This window comes from Mya arenaria, chromosome 8, assembly GCF_026914265.1.
Source record: "Mya arenaria isolate MELC-2E11 chromosome 8, ASM2691426v1".
Classification (NCBI taxonomy): Eukaryota; Metazoa; Mollusca; class Bivalvia; order Myida; family Myidae; genus Mya; species Mya arenaria.
The window spans coordinates 14,335,927-14,352,949 of record NC_069129.1 but is presented as its reverse complement, the minus strand read 5'-3'; the positions used below and the strand labels follow the sequence as shown (position 1 = coordinate 14,352,949).

General features: G+C 31.6%; 1 protein-coding gene across 2 annotated transcripts in view; it reads right to left on the bottom strand.

The window, feature by feature from the left end:
* Positions 1-17,023, bottom strand: part of LOC128242633 (A disintegrin and metalloproteinase with thrombospondin motifs 18-like) — a 104,338-nt gene that overhangs the window by 48,269 nt on the left and 39,046 nt on the right. For both annotated transcript variants that reach the window (XM_052959864.1, XM_052959865.1), the window contains exons 2-3: positions 11,015-11,153; positions 479-816 (exon numbers count right to left, since the gene is read on the bottom strand). In XM_052959864.1, coding sequence (XP_052815824.1) covers positions 479-816; positions 11,015-11,153 — 477 coding nt within the window. The remainder of the gene's footprint in view (positions 1-478; positions 817-11,014; positions 11,154-17,023) is intronic.

Below are 17,023 nucleotides of genomic sequence, written 5' to 3'. Positions count from 1 at the left end.
ACCTTATTAATAATGACAACCTTATTAATTATTACATCTAGCCTCATGAAAAAAAATCATAAAGAGAATATCATAATGCATAAGTTGTCTACCTTTGTATATAAACAGCCATCAAAATATATTCAGGGCTTAATTGATTGATACACAGGACATTTAAAAGGTCTCCACAAATTTAATAATTTGAAATAAAATTATTCCTACTCCACGAAAATGGTTTAAAATAAACATTTCATAGAAAATAATGGCCATAAAAGTAACACTGACAGCTGACTGTTGTATTTTGAACTTCCCAGTCTTCACCTTCTATAAAGTTTGTCATTATATTGCTGTGGAATAATATCTGAGAACTTTTACTTGTGTTTCTCATTAAATACTTATCATATTTAGAGCATTACACTTTAAGTGGTATTCAATAACAAAGTGGAAAGATTCTTTTTAGCGATCACCCCTCAATTTCTTTCTGCAACCAAATACTCACCAGTCCATTACAGATCGAGATAGAGGCTGGATTTTTTGCCTCGCCTTTCAGATGCCCTGTAAAGTGGCAACCCAAAACGTCTTCATGGGGAATCTCCTTTTCTGTCTGTGCTTGTTTCAACGTCTGTCGATGGTAAATTTTGAAACCCGGGGAAAAAAGATTGTCATTCTCCCAAAGTTCAAGGTCGAACATTTCACCGCTTCCACTGATACTGATCTCGAGGGGTTTGTTTTCTTGGCCAAGCGTTCGTTTACGGCGCCCGACATAGCTTTTGACATCATTCACCAGAATGCCAGCAGTGTGGTCAATAACTTCTGGGTACACGATGGAGTAGGAATCTGAAAACATAAAAAGTAGCATTTTTGGACCCTTTCATTTTTATATAAGTAAGCTATAATATATGTTTTTACCACCATACTTTACTATGAATAGTTTGCATAAAGATTAAATTGGGGTAGATAACTCTATACTTGGAGGTTTATGTCATAAAGCTTAAACAACAAAACATCTTATTCATTTCTTTCAAAAAATATTTGAAGTATTTTTTCAAAATTCATAAAAGTATGCCATTCTAGTGCAAAAGGGTTTGTAAAACATGAAAATAATAAAAAAGTTATCATTCCAGCCAAATGATCCATTTTATATATATTATTAATACGTCTGAAAATATCCCATCCATTTTCCAAAATTGGCCATAATAACCCAGTTTCATGCAATTTAATAGAAAAAAATAATGTTTTATTACCTACAATAAAGACAAAACATATCATTACCTAAGCCATTTAATTTAATTTACAAAAATGGTTGTTAAAGCTCATTTAAATAGCTGGAAAAGTGCCCTAATACGCCATTAATAGTAAAATATAGTTATTACACTGCCATAAAGCCGAACTCAAATATGTCATAATAATTTTACAAGGTATTTAACTGCTTCATTAAAATGCTTTGTGATCATGCGAAATACATTAAAATTAAATCTATTTGATTTATCTTGAATCTTTAACCAGATGGATGTAATATGTTCAATATTGTTTTAACAAACTGTGAGAAAAAGGTTTCTCTCAATTTACTTTTTGAATAATTCATTGATATAGACCATAATGTCTCGGTCAAGTGAGTTGCATCGAAAGTATAATGTAAGCTATCTGGTAAGCTCATTTGGTGGTTGATTTTCATTGAAAACAACTTACATTTACAATTTACATTTTTGCAATGGGAAGACATTGTGTTTTTAAAGAGCAATTTGTGGGGTTCACTGGTTCTGCCGGGCAGGTACATTTTGAAATAGGAATCCTATAACCTACATAGTGTCAGTTGGGTATGGCCCTTTTTCCGAATATAAGGTTTGTTCTCATTCCGTACAGTTGTCTGTTTATTCCTCATCATACATTTTACTACTCTGCTTTAATACATTTTCTTCAAATCAAATGAAATGCCAAATTGTCAAAATTGATTTCAGTGAAGTCAAGATCTCAGAGAACACTACTTTACCACAAATAAAAAATCATCTTTATGTATAATGTCTTTATTTTCAATTAAAACTGATATAGCATAGAAGCTTTTTCTTCACACTATCATATGTCATCTGTTTGATATTAAACCCCCATTTAGGCAATATTTAGCCATTCTAGCTATTTCAATACACATAATAATTTGACGGTGTGAAATTATAGTGGGGAACAACCGCATTTAGCAACCTTTTGCGCCTATTGGGACTAAGTTTGCACAAGATATTCATTCATCCTTTATTGCTTTTCCATACATAGCTATTTCAGGGAAACATACTTTTTATAAAAAAATAAATTCATTATCGTTCATCTTGCAAAAGAACAAGCGAGCACATACATCGTTAACATACTGTTTATAAAAACATGATCATAATTGAACATCTTATAAAAGAGCATGTAAACAACAGCTTTATGAAAAGGAAATATAAGCAACTAAATTTTGAAAAGAACTTGCAAAGATTACATGTACTTTTTACATAACAGGATTGTACATGTGCATGGCTGCATTGTATTATAACAAGTGAAAAACAAAATTTGATTTTAAACTTTTCCGTTCTTACGATTGACTTGGAAATTCTTTTGGAAACATAATATTCTTATTTTAAAGCAAAATATTTGAACATTTATTAACTCACATTTCATGGACATTGAAATTTCAAAGTGTGTTCAATAATGTATCACACTTATATACACTATGTAATGTAAGTATGAGCTTAAAATATAAATCAAAGTCTCGAAAATTTGACAAAATTTTCATATGACTACAAAGATCTAGCACATCTTTAAGGGATTAATAGCATTAAATATCATCTAAATTTGATATATTCGAGGTATCAAAAATCATTTTGAATGTCACCAGCTCATGCAGTTCATCGAAAAAAAAATCCAACCACCTGCTTAAATTGTTAAACAAGATTTAAAAACACTGGGTTCAAATCTCATCCATAAATCTATCTATCTGCACGTGGGCCGGTGCTAAACTGCACCGCAGTTCGTCTTTTTTTTTATATTTTAAAATCCGATTAAAGATGTAAAAACGTAATAAAGATGTCATTATTTTCTATGATCATAGTGACAGAAAAAGTATTAAGACTGATTTAGCGATTGGGCCTTAAGTCCTGTGTGATATGCATCTGAAATCTTCTAATTCAGTGATCAACTTTCACTTAATTTATCCTCAATTCAATGGCATACATGACTGCCCTTAAGTGTTACCGACATGCTCATCACCTGTAAAACCAATTGCACACACAGTGCGAGCAATGTGACATTTGTTGTTAATCACTTCAGCAAATACAGAAACTGACATTTTTGCGAAACAATACTGTGTCACTTCTTAAGGACATCTTTTAAAGGCCATCGACCAGTTTAAAAAAGAATCCTAGTGTCAATATTGTAAACATTGTTTATAGGAAACAAAAGATTTTTTGCCATCTGTGAACATGGGCGGATGAGCGCACCAATGGAGCCCCGTGCAACTCAGGATGTGCACCCCCTTCCTCAAAAATTGAGAAATATGGGCTCCAAATGTTGTATTTGGGGTTGGGAAGATTTTGGCTTATTTTAGTCTGTTGACTAATGACAAGTAAACTTGGGACAATTTTAGGACGGCATGTGCTGAATGCATCCATCCCATTAATTCAACAGTAGTAATATTGTTACTGAATTATACTTCTTGAAGTCATGACCAAGACCTACATGGAATTTACGCTTCTATATCTATATTAAGAGGTACTTGGACCTAACTTGGTAGAACAATAATCATAATTAGCTTGTACCCAGAGGACCATGTATCTGAAATAGTTCATCATTCAAACCTTGAGCAAATGATACTATAATAAGTGAAGAGGAACAATTAACAAGATGCCTGTAAATGGGAGCGTTGGGTCTGCCTCTTCATTTGTCGGAGGTTGATCCATCGAACAAAAATGGGGCACAGGATATATCAAAACTGACTCAGATTAAATGTCTTTCACAGAAATTTAAATTTCAGATCTGTTCTATTATTTAAAGAAAAAAGAAATCAATTCATTGAAACCACATACAGTATTGACGATATTGATGTTATGGTCATATTTATGAATGCGATTACCGACTTTGCGAAAAATTTGCATACCTCTTGTTGTGAAAAACCACTCTTTTATTATATCTACTATTTAGCTGACTCAATGAAATACGAATGACAAATTTCATCAATGAAGGCTTTACGTAAATCCATCGAAGGTCTACGTGCCTCACGTTTAATTATTTGTCAAAAACCTCACCTTCAAAAACATCAATCTCTTTAGCATTAGTGACAGTTGGTTGAAATACACCAAATGTCATAAGAGGTGATACATATGATATTTTATGAATGGGATATGTTCTCAATTCCAAAATTAAGCAGATTTCATTTGCCGATAGCAGGGTGTCATCGAGTGAAAATCTTGCGAAACGAGTTTTGCATACAAAAAAATGCAGTGTGAACATGGTAGTTATTGGTGATATATTATAATTTTGTTTCTATCATGCGGGAGGCTTAATATGTGAGGCGATATGAACACTTCTAATTGGACACTGGAAACCACTCTAACTCTCCAATTTTTGTTTGTAAATTCTATAACTACGATAGGGTCATTCATTACTGCATTATAATCCATGAGGTTGTATTCGACTCGCGTGGATTTTTATGGACTCATGTTTCACGAGGCTCAAGCGAAGCGAAATAAAATCTGAAAAAGAATCCACGAGAGTTATATGCATTTTTTTGACCTTCAGATTCAAAATGCATTACCAATAACCTTTTTTACATAATATATTACTGATCGTTTTGAATATGCTTTATTTCATGCTAAATTACTTATCATTTATGCACTATTTCATTTGAAAACATCAATAAGCTACATATAATGATACTTGTTTTGAAGTGACATCAGCAGAGTGGATCTATCTAAGGTTGTATTGCACTAGATGGATTAAGGGCAACCATTATAAATATGTGAAACAAACTGCTTGCAGATTTATGACATTTCGGCTATATTCGGTGACAAAATGCTGACTTGGCTAAAAAAAAATAAATTCAAACCATGTCTAAATTATTCTGCCAAAACTCGTCATTATAACTTATAGTCTCGCAGGCAGAGTTATGCATGCAAAAAAATCCTGCTTATAAAGATTTTTGTCTACATCTTCAGTATAGCTAAGCAGGAGGCCACACCTCCCTTCAATCTATTAGTAACATAATACGTCTTATATAACAAACTTTCAAGTGCTAAATGACATCTTAAGGGTGGGTGGGCCGGAATATATAATTGTATCGAAATACCCTACCCGTGTTTTCCATAAACAGAATAGCCGCGTATGTCACTTAATTGTTGGCTGAAAAGATGATTACTTGGCTGACAGGCAGACAATGATGAATTTTCAATTGCTGATTTTTTTTTGCAAAATAGATAAATGACATTATTGTTCATGTCAATTTTGGTAATTTCTTTCTCTGATATCAAATTTAAAGAGATTGATGTTTTTTTTAAAAAGCTAATAATACATATTAATCTTATTTTTCAAACAAGAGCATCAGTTGTGGAACAGCCATCTTTACCTTATTATCCTACTAGCTAATCAAAGGGCTATAACTCAACCATACCTTTTAGTCAGAGTGATGAAACTTGCTTCATATAATTATGAATGTAGTAATTGTCAACACATGAGTCAAGTTTTAAGTTATGATATGACACTGGCTCTAGATCTGTGTGATTTATAGAAAATTTACAAGAGCCCCACAGAGCGAATGCCACACTCCCTTGTTGTTGTTTTTCTTGAAAAAGGGGCATAACTGGATAATCTTAAAGACTCAGAGTTATGGGCATACAGTCTCCAGCAACATATGTACCAAGTTCCATTTGAATATCCTGAATGGTTTTTGATTGAGTCATGGCAAAGGTTAAAAGGCTTTCACAATACCTCCAAAAAAAAGAGAAGCTATCAACTCATGTTGAATAGTTCACCGATAGGCGCCATGGTTCAAGACTTCAGTGATGACAATACCATAATTCATTTATTTACTTTTCAAATTAAGATCAAAATTAAATCACATCATGAGTTATATGGTATAACAAGACAAGTGAACAAATAAGCAATATATAATTAAGGTCTTAAAGCAGCCTGATCAAGAACTGTGGCTCCATGTCCTCCAATTATTTTGCAATATTTTACACTGTAAAATTTATTAGCAGTTTTGAATTGACTTACTTCTGAAGGAATTAAATCACTTGTGAAATTTTGGCTAATTATTTACAGCACATTTCAACACATTAGCTACAATTATCACTTAAAATAACTAAAGTATTCATTTCAGGGCTCTGCCTCTTGCTCTGAGAGCCCTAAGTAAACGACAATCTTAAAATAGAAAACACCCGGTTATATACAACTAATTTTTTTATTTTTTTGTCAAAAAGTAATTATTCCCTCATAAGTGTTTGAAAATTATATTATTACATTTCAGATTATTACTCAAATTAGTCAAATTGACAGAAAACATGCTATATTACATTAAAATATTGAAATAAAACCTATTTTTCTTTGAACAAAAACTTGGGAAGGATGTTGACAGGGTGTAACTGCATTACCTTGAATGCATCAGTGCAGCCTTATAAAGCAAATGGTCCATTATGTTTGTAATATATAAATGTTTGAAATAAAGTCATTTATATTGAAATATTAAGCTATTTTCAGAGAAATACTGCGTTATACCTCTCAACATAAAATCCAATATTTATTCTGACTTAATTACTGTCATTGTAATAATTTCTAGTCTTATGTATTCATTTTACAATCAATTCACAAAACAAGTAGTAAAAAGTAGTAATGCACCAGTCAATTGTCATGGCACTCCAGGTCCAGGGACTTTCAATCTAGCCAATCTAAGGTAAAATCCCCGCCAAACAAACTGCTGGTAAAATTCCTGCCAAATGCCCCCCCCCCCCCCCCGCAACCCGGGGACATTCCCCACTTTAATCGGAATAACAAGATGATATCAATCATGCATGTCTGCAAGGGTCTGGTCTATTGCCTTTCAGTCTTATATCTGATGGAAACATTTTTACGGGCTTACAAGAATTAAAAGCATGCCACCCAGACCCCGGAGCAAGATGGGCTTGCACATCTTATTTGGTCTAGCTATCCCCTGTCAGTGGTGAAAAGCAACTGTTAATATGTAACAGTCCTAAACCTATATTTATATGGCTTTTGTGAATAATTTTTATCATGTGTTATGAATGGATGCTCTATAATTCTTACTTGCAAGTGCTTGAATAATTCTCCGATGCAATGCATGCAAGGCCAAAAAAAAATCTGACATATTTATAGCTAAAAATCAGCAAAAGTATCATACAATTATTGTAAACGTAATCAAACATGCTCCTTAAAGGCCTATAATACTTTCAGTCAAGTTTGGCTCATAGTAAATGCTTGAACCTGCCAACGAGAAGGGTTTCACAAGAGGGGCTTTATAACTTATTGACTTCTGGGAGCTAAGCTCACCTCAAACTGAACCCCGCTCTTCACATAATGCCGAATTTGTCATAAAAAGCTATGAAAACAGAAGGTCTATTGTCATAGAAAAAAACCTGTCAAGCATTTTCATAAACATATCAGTGTCAACAAAAAATGGCTGGATCTATCTTCAATGATCTTAATGTCAATTCCTATGTGTGCTTATTTGACCAAACATTTGAAAAACTGAAGCGCTGTTTGTCGAGCATACAGATTAATACAAAGAAAGAAAATTCTCTGTAAATGCGTCCATCTAAAGATTGATATACTGGTTAAAATCCCTCGGTAAACTTTCACCTCAGAAGAACTTTTCACTTAAAAGGCAATCATTGTTTGTAATTTGTGAAGATTTCGCCTCTACATGGAAACAAAAGCTTCGTTTACCATTCAAAAATTTCGTCTTTGATGAGAATTTTCAAAACGATCAGTTTTGATAGACATTTTTATAACCTTAAAATCCTAAATAAACATTCACATGTCCTTGAAATTGAAGATATATGAAACACAGAGGTCAAATTAGGCCAAACGATTTCATAATTTTAATATGTTACCAAATATCTTGACAGTGAACTTTAACATAGGGCAAATCCACGCTCAACATTTTTTTTATTGAAAAAACAACAACAAATTTCTTATTGGTAATATATACAGTGATAAAAATTCTAAAAACAGCAATTTAAACATATCACATGTTTTTTCTTAAATAAATAAGGGTGCTTTTGGTGATCACCATGTTACCCTCGTCTTTTTTTCCTCACAATCAAACCAGGGTCATGTCTCGAAAATAATCAAATTAAAGTTGGAGTTGCAATTAGTGATGTGTCCGATGATCGATTATAATCGAAAATCGATTGGTTGGGCCTGAAATCGGCGACAATCGATAGTATTTTGTTATAATCAATTATGGAAAAAAAAATAAAAAAATATTAGTAAGTGTTCATATGTTATCATTAACAAAATGGCTGATGAAAGCCACAATGAGCAAGAACATGAACTATTATTTTATTTTTTTACAACAACACTTAATAACTTCAATCATAGACATAAGGTATATGCATTATAATGATTAAGAGTTTAATACTGTACATGAATAAAACTACAACTCAGGTACTATCTAGTATTTTAAAAACCGATTGTACTATCGATAATCGGTTACTCGAGTGGAACCGATCATCAAAAGTAAAATTGCAACTAATTCCCAACACTAGTTGCAATACATGCCTAAGGCAACATATGTACCAAGTTTCATCTGGCCAAGGTTTAAGTTTTTGTATGACAACAATGATTCCAATGAAAACACCAAGGCTACCATGAAACCTGATTTTTTTTAAAGTTAAAAATAAAGAATCTGAAATAGATCTACCTTATAAACCGTATTAAGTAAAATAATAGTGTTTAAAAACTATTTTTCTCTGACCATACATGTGGGTACTAGTTACTATGGTTATATATTCTGACATTCCTATTTTGTTCTTTAAATTACATCCACATACATTTAAGTAAATATGCAGTTATATTATCCTTTCTCTAGATGATCATATCAAATTTTGTAAAATCTGAAGATTTATTAAAATTTTGATAAAAAAACTGTTAAATTATACCAAAGCAAATTAAAAATGACACCATTGCCATGGCGATTAAATGAAGTTGCTACATTTTATAAATCTTATCTTGTTCACAATATAAGTGATTTTAATGTATTCCAAATAAATATGAAACACCATATTGTACAAAATGAAGAGTGCTTTCAAGTTTGATTGATGCAACGCTATATCTTTGACTGAATTTCGGCAAAAACCTATAAATCACAATGTTTCATTAATGAACCTGCAACTCATTTGAATACTTTTGACCTTCTTCAATGTTAAAAAGGTCACATTAAAATTTCAAAAGGATGGTATATAATTGATCAAATCTCGGCAGGTTTTATTCCTCAAAAATGTATAGAATGTCTCTTTATTAGAATCTATAACATGATTTTTTCTAGGCATCCCACTGGCCAAATTTTCTTCACAATTCTCAATAGCAAAATCTTTTACAACTATACGATATTGTCAATTTCTGGAAAGCAATAATCTTATGGATAATTTCTGAAATTTTTTTGTTTTAAATGTTCCCAAAATGCGTAAAAAAGTCTGACCTAGGGCCATGTTCAATAAGCAACTTAGATTGAACTTAAATTTCAGATTAGACACTAAGTGTTTTGATTGGCCTGTATATTTAGCTGACCAATAGGATGAATGGAATCACTGAGGCATGTCTATAAGGATAAGGATAAGATCAATTTTGAAAACTGGCCCTAGAGTCTTTCAAGGGGGAAGGGGCAGCTTATTAAAGAACATAAGTTGTACCTTACCATCTACCCTCACTACGCCTATTCTAGTTTATCAAGAATTTACTTCATGTCACTTAACTACTACTTAAAAAATCTTTTAAATAACACCTGCTATAACAAGGAAGCAAAGAGCTACTGACATTTCACTTTGGGTCATACCCCAAAGGCCCCCTGCATAATAAAACTCCACAAAATAAAGGAATTATTAATGAACACTGTACACCAGTTCATACATATCATGGCAAGGATAATATATTAAGATATCTTTAAAGCACATTAATATTTTCAATTCACGGGTGAAGAGGAAACTTGCTCAAAGCACCATTACATTTCGCGACAAGAAAAGATAAATTATGTATTAATACGGACACGGAAATCCATTAAAACGGAATCTGTTTTCATTGTAAGGCGACCCCTATGCCTTATTATTCCTTAATAACATGATAGCATCTATATGTTTTCAATGACAATAAATTATCAGATTAATCTGTTTGGAACACAAAAAGAGCATGCTTGGTTTTTAATGCAAGTATACAATTAACTTGTCCATTTACAAGATTGATGGCCCTTGGAATACAAAAATAAGCTTTAATCAAATGTTAATAACAAAAATGCATCCTTGTCCTTATTTGACCTAAATACTATGGGAAAGGGGTTAATTATTCAGTTTTCAATTTCAAATAATTACCAAAGCAGCTTTCTCCTCATCATTTTCATTTTTTTGAGAAATTGATTAATGTAATTATTATGCAATGGAATATATTCATAAACTAGGTATCACAACTGTGACTCAGTCCAAATTTGAACAAGACATCAGGAATCAGCTACAAGCAGATGCCAAGGCTCCTTTGTATTTTTTAAGTTTGTCAAGGGGCACAACTCAACAATCATGGAGCCAGAGTTATGCATCTTATAAAAAAATTGCCATTTAAGGAATGTGTGAAATAAATGTATTTATCTATATTAGTTACAGACAAAGGTTCAATTGTTTGTAGGACTCTGCAGCCTATGACATTGCTAACGTTGAAGTCAAATAAGACACCAAAGCTAATGGACATATATTGATGACTTTTAATTTACAGGCCATTGTTACACTGTTAGATATGTGTATTGATTAACAGTTCCTATCACCTTAATTTTCCATGGTGATAGGTAACTTACCAGGTTCTGATTTCTGGGCATTTCTATGATGACCTTTGCCAAGGTCATCCTGGTTGCTAGGCTTGTTGCTAGTTCCGTTGCTGGGCTGGTCTCTATTGTGGTGGTCATGGTAACCTGAATGTCCAAGCACAGCAACCATCTGGAAATATAAACAAGACATGTTGTTTTAGATATATTAGTCTTTTAATTCCATACATATATGAATAAGAATTTTATTGGCACATTTTTTAACATGAGCCCCTTAGGCAGATGCTATTGAGTGCTTGTCCATTTTTTTAGGCTTAAAAGGGGCATAACTCAAAAATTATTAACAAATAAGCCAAAAATCATGACATATTTTTTGGTAGTAAATATCATATAAATAATTTATAATCCAATGAAATTTCAAATACCATTGAGAGAAATGTACTATAAAAGTCTCATATGACATAAAACAGATATAATGAAACTGTTGATTAAAGAATTGTATTCAATTAAGAAAAAAATTCATGATTTAATAAACCTTCCAAGCATGTCAGTCTCATATTTGCACAATGCAGTCCTTAATGATGAAAGTAAAAGATTAAGTATAAGCCAATGAATGTCACAAGTGTATTAGATGTTGCGGGCTACTAAATATGGTATCAAAATGAAATAATGATACAAAGTCGTACAATTACTCACTAAACCATTCCATCTATTCAATACATATATGTAAAAAAATATCATGGTGAAAATCACATTTACATCTTTTAGCTGTATCATGTTAATTATGCAAATTTTATAACATCGTTAAATAGTAGTACAGAACAGCGTACTGTTCATTGCGGCTAATCCCGCTGATAGAATGATACACGCACTTTCGTAGACGAAACTCGATACATCATAATATGCTCGTTATTAATAGAGATCATATGTATCTGGTATATATCTAACACCGAAACACTAAACTTTTTAAATTAAATCACTCTATCTACAATAAAGTAGGACCTCTTTCATTGATAAGTATATAAGTTTGTTAGCAAAATAATGCTATTCATGTTTCAATTAATATTTCTTTGAACGTTGAATTGCTTCAGTTCAAAGTCAAAAGACTTTTTACTGATGTTTAATTATATTATTAAATCAACTAGTTTTTGATGATTCAATTTTTCCTTTTAAAGGCTTAATGAACAGTCTCACTCAGAACCTATAGTTAAAGTGACAATTCAAAATCAATACATAAACATGTAAATAACAAACATAAATTTTGAGTGATCCACTTTAAACTTCTTACAAAATAATGCATTAATGGAAATTTTTTTTTACTTATAACAAGATTGTAACAGTGTATTTAATAGCTGAAACTGCAAAAATATTAAATGATTGGTGAGTGCTAAAAGATTTACTGTGATATACTTTAGGCTCATGAGATAGAAATACCATGTTTTCTGAAACCTTTCTTTCAAACTCATTGGAACCATTATTTACGACATTTGTTTATCCTTTTAAGTACATCAAACCAATTGTATTATTTGTGATTAATCTTATTTGGGAATAAGAGTGACTCTTTAAGACATTCTGTAAAATAGAAGTTACATCGTAATGTTTCTCAAAACAACCGTGTACCTAATTCTCCTTAGCTACATGGCAATGTTTCATCCAGTTTTCGTTTCAAGTTTCATCCAGTTTAATTTGTGTCATTAGATATCGGAGCCATATAAATAGCATCAAACTTATATTCCTGAAAATGCAATTTTGAAGAAGTCTAAAAATGGTAACCATAACAGTAGAGGACAATTGAATTTAGATCTGACAGGCTTAAAAATGACTTTTTAATTTTAAAATTATTACATTCATTAATCAAATCCTGTCACTAAATCAAGTATCAGTTAAAAAAGGAATTAATGATTTGCTTAAGTTCCTTAAAGAAAACTTAAGTATAATGCTATATAAAGTAAACAGGAAGTGTTTTTGACTGCTCATTCTAAATATACCCCACCATATTTGCAATAAAACTGGCATTTGCTGCTGAGCTAACACAACATAATTATATGTTTGTTGTGATTTTGAAAAAGGGGCATAACTCAATAATTATATAAGCAAGAGTTATGTGGGCCTTACTGTTCTGGATTGTATTATTTCTGGCATCAACATGTCATCAACTGCATTGTTTTTCAAAAAAATGATTTTCTTGCATAAAATGACAAACAATAATTATAAATATACAAATTTTTAGAATGTCTTAAAACCAGATTCAAACTAAAAATGTGACTTTTGAAGTACCATTTTATAAAAAGCAATACTCAAAAACTGCAATAAAATATTTATTATGTGCAAAAAGGCCACAAATGCACATATGAACTTTTTACACTGAACACTCGCTTAGCTTTTTTTTTCTGTGCAGTATTTTTTTTTAGTCCATAAATACATAAGTTATTTATTGCTCCAATATAAACATGCTTTATTATAAAAAGAATTGGTGCAAGAAATCAATAACTCCTAAATAGTAATATTGATAGAGTTGGGAATTAGTTCCAGTTTGACTAGCAAAAATCGGTTCCACTCCAGTAGCCAATTATGGATAGTACAATCAGTTTTTGAAATACATTAATTGTAATTTCATTCCTGTACCGTTAAACTTGTAATTCTTATAAAACTATGCATTATGCTTATATTTGAGGTTACTTTAAGTGTTCTTGTTGCTTCTGCTATATTGTTTGCGATAAAAACTCAGAACACTTCCGAATGTACAAATGAACTCAAAGGAATAAACTGGCAGATTAACTGAACGCAAATAAAAAGAAAAAAGAATGAAAAACAACTCGCCGGTTGAATCGATGATCGGTTATGACACAATAAAATCGATCGATGCCAATTTCAGTTCAAACAAATCAATTTTCGGTTATAATCGACCATCAAAACATCACTAAATATTGTGACGTCATTTATGAAAATTATTATGACATCATCAATATATAACTCACTGTCTAATTGCATGTGATTGAATTTCTTAAAAAAAATGCAAATGAAGGCCATTCCTGAAACTAATTGAATTATGCAGCAGTATTACAACAGGAACATGTGTACCATGTTCCATTTGAAAACCTTTTTATCATTTTATGAGTTATGGGCAAGGTTCAAGCTCTTGCACACTTCGAAAAACAGCTAAGCATAAAAAGTGAAGAATCCACTTGATAAGAATGCAAAAGAATAGCCAGAAATTTCTTCAATTACTTGCAAATAAGTACATTATGATTTGATAATGGTAGGAAATAGTTTTAATAAAAACATAATTTCTGAACTGTTCTTTTCAGTCTGATGAAGTACACAAAACCAGAATTTCAATTTTTTAGTACGGTAATTAAGTAATTTTTTAAACCAAAAATATAACAATTAAAACCTTGGAATAAGACCTTTTCATTACTTCATTGCGTTTAAAATCCATGTTAAAAGTGTACGTTGTGAGTTCAGCAATAAATAAATTTAATTTAAAATGAAAATTGAAATTCTACGCACAGATCATAGGAAGGTTTATGGTTGCTGTCACAAAAGACGACACATTTATGTCTAATATTCACTTTAACAGACCTTGCATGAGTCATCTAGCTATAAAACATATAATTTAATAGGTGCAAAACATATTATATTTATGTAAATCTTTGCCTCGCTTTATTTTGGATAGTCTGTGTGGCCCCAATCCGTCTCCGCCTTTTAAACATGTTTTGCTTTAAAATCATGTTTTAAAATTCAGTCGACATGCTCTGTTCACACTCAATTGAGAGTAACTCCAACACATTCTAGCTTATGTATTTACACTTTTTTTCATGATAAAAATGCTATAAAACTTAAATAATCCTATTTCACTCCTTTAACGACAACGTTGGCTGGATCAACAACTGTGTGGTTAACCACATAATAAAGATCATGTTGTTTTCGCCAGTTTGTTCATTTAAAGTAAAATTTGCTCCTGGAGCAATTTTATTCAATGGATCTTTCTCAGTCTTCAGCAACCAAAATTTTAACACAATAATAAATTATCTGAAAGTTTTTGCAGCCCAGCTGTGTGAGGCTTAGATGGCTGAAAACAAGATTCAGACGAAACTGATGGATAATCAAACACTAAAAACACACTATATTTTACAAGGCTAAATATATCTTCTATATATTACAGGATCATTGATTGTGGTGGAGTCACGTCTTATTAAGCGTCCCATACGCAATCAGTATAACGGACAAAACATTGGCTTTATAAAACCGACAAAAACTTTTTTTGCCACCAACTGTGCTTTCATTTTAATAAAGACTTTTATTTATTTGTACACTGACATTCTACAGTAGTTGGATACTAATAATATCGACAATTAGTTAATAAATATCTGTCCTATCTAATTTTGGCGATATATTGATCAAGTCTTCAATATTGTTCCCGTTCAATGTAACTGTCAATATCTTTATAAAGACAATATTATTGTCAATGTCCTATATAGACAATGTAACTGTCAATATCTTTATAAAGACAATCATTATTGTCAATGTCCTATTGTCAATGTCCAATATAGAATATGTTATTGTCGATGTCCTATATAAAAAATGTTATTGTCGATGTCCTATATAGACAATGTTATTGTCGATGACCTATATAGACAATGTTATTGGCGATGTCCTATATAGACAATGTTATTGTTGATGTCCAATAGTGACAATGTGATTGTCAATGTCCTATATAGACAATGTTATTGTCGATGTCCTAAGTAGACAATGTTATTGCCGAGGTCCTATATAAACAATGTTATTGTTGATGTCCTATACAGACAATGTTTTTGTCGACGTCCTTAATAGACAATGTTTTTATCGATGTCCTATATAGACAATGTTACTTTCAATGTGCTATATAGACAATGTTATTGTCTATGTCCTATATAGACAATGTTAATGTCGATGTCCTATATAGACAATGTTACTGTCAATGTGCTATATAGACAATGTTACTTTCAATGTGCTATATAGACAATGTTTTTATCGATGTCCTATATAGACAATGTTACTTTCAATGTCCTATAGAGACAATGTTATTGTCTATGTCCTATATAGACAATGTTAATGTCGATGTCCTATATAGACAATGTTACTGTCAATGTGCTATATAGACAATGTTTTTATCGATGTCCTATATAGACAATGTTACTGTCAATGTGCTATATAGACAATGTTATTGTCGATGTCCTATATAGACAATGTTATTGTCAATGTCCTATAGAGACAATGTTATTGTCAATGTCCTATATAGACGATGTTAATGTTGATGTCCAATATAGATGATGTTATTGTCGATGTCCAATATAGACGATGTTATTGTTGATGTCCAATATAGACAATGTTACTTGTCGATGTCCTATATAGACAATGTTATTGTCGATGTCCTATAGAGACAATGTTATTGTCGATGTCCTATAGAGACAATGTTATTGTCGATGTCCTATATAGACAATGTTACTTGTCGATGTCCTATAGAGACAATGTTATTGTCAATGTCCTATAGAGACAATGTTATTGTCAATGTCCTATAGAGACAATGTTATTGTCAATGTCCTATAGAGACAATGTTATTGTCAATGTCCTATAGAGACAATGTTATTGTCAATGTCCTATAGAGACAATGTTATTGTCAATGTCCTATAGAGACAATGTTATTGTCAATGTCCTATAGAGACAATGTTATTGTCAATGTCCTATAGAGACAATGTTATTGTCAATGTCCTATAGAGACAATGTTATTGTCAATGTCCTATAGAGACAATGTTATTGTCAATGTCCTATAGAGACAATGTTATTGTCAATGTCCTATAGAGACAATGTTATTGTCAATGTCCTATAGAGACAATGTTATTGTCAATGTCCTATAGAAACAATGTTATTGTCGATTTCCTATATAGACAATGTTATTGTCGATGTCCTATATAGACAATGTTATTGTCAATGTCCTAAACAGACAATGTTATTGTCAATGTCCTATATAGACAATGTAATTGTCAATGTCCTAAACAGACA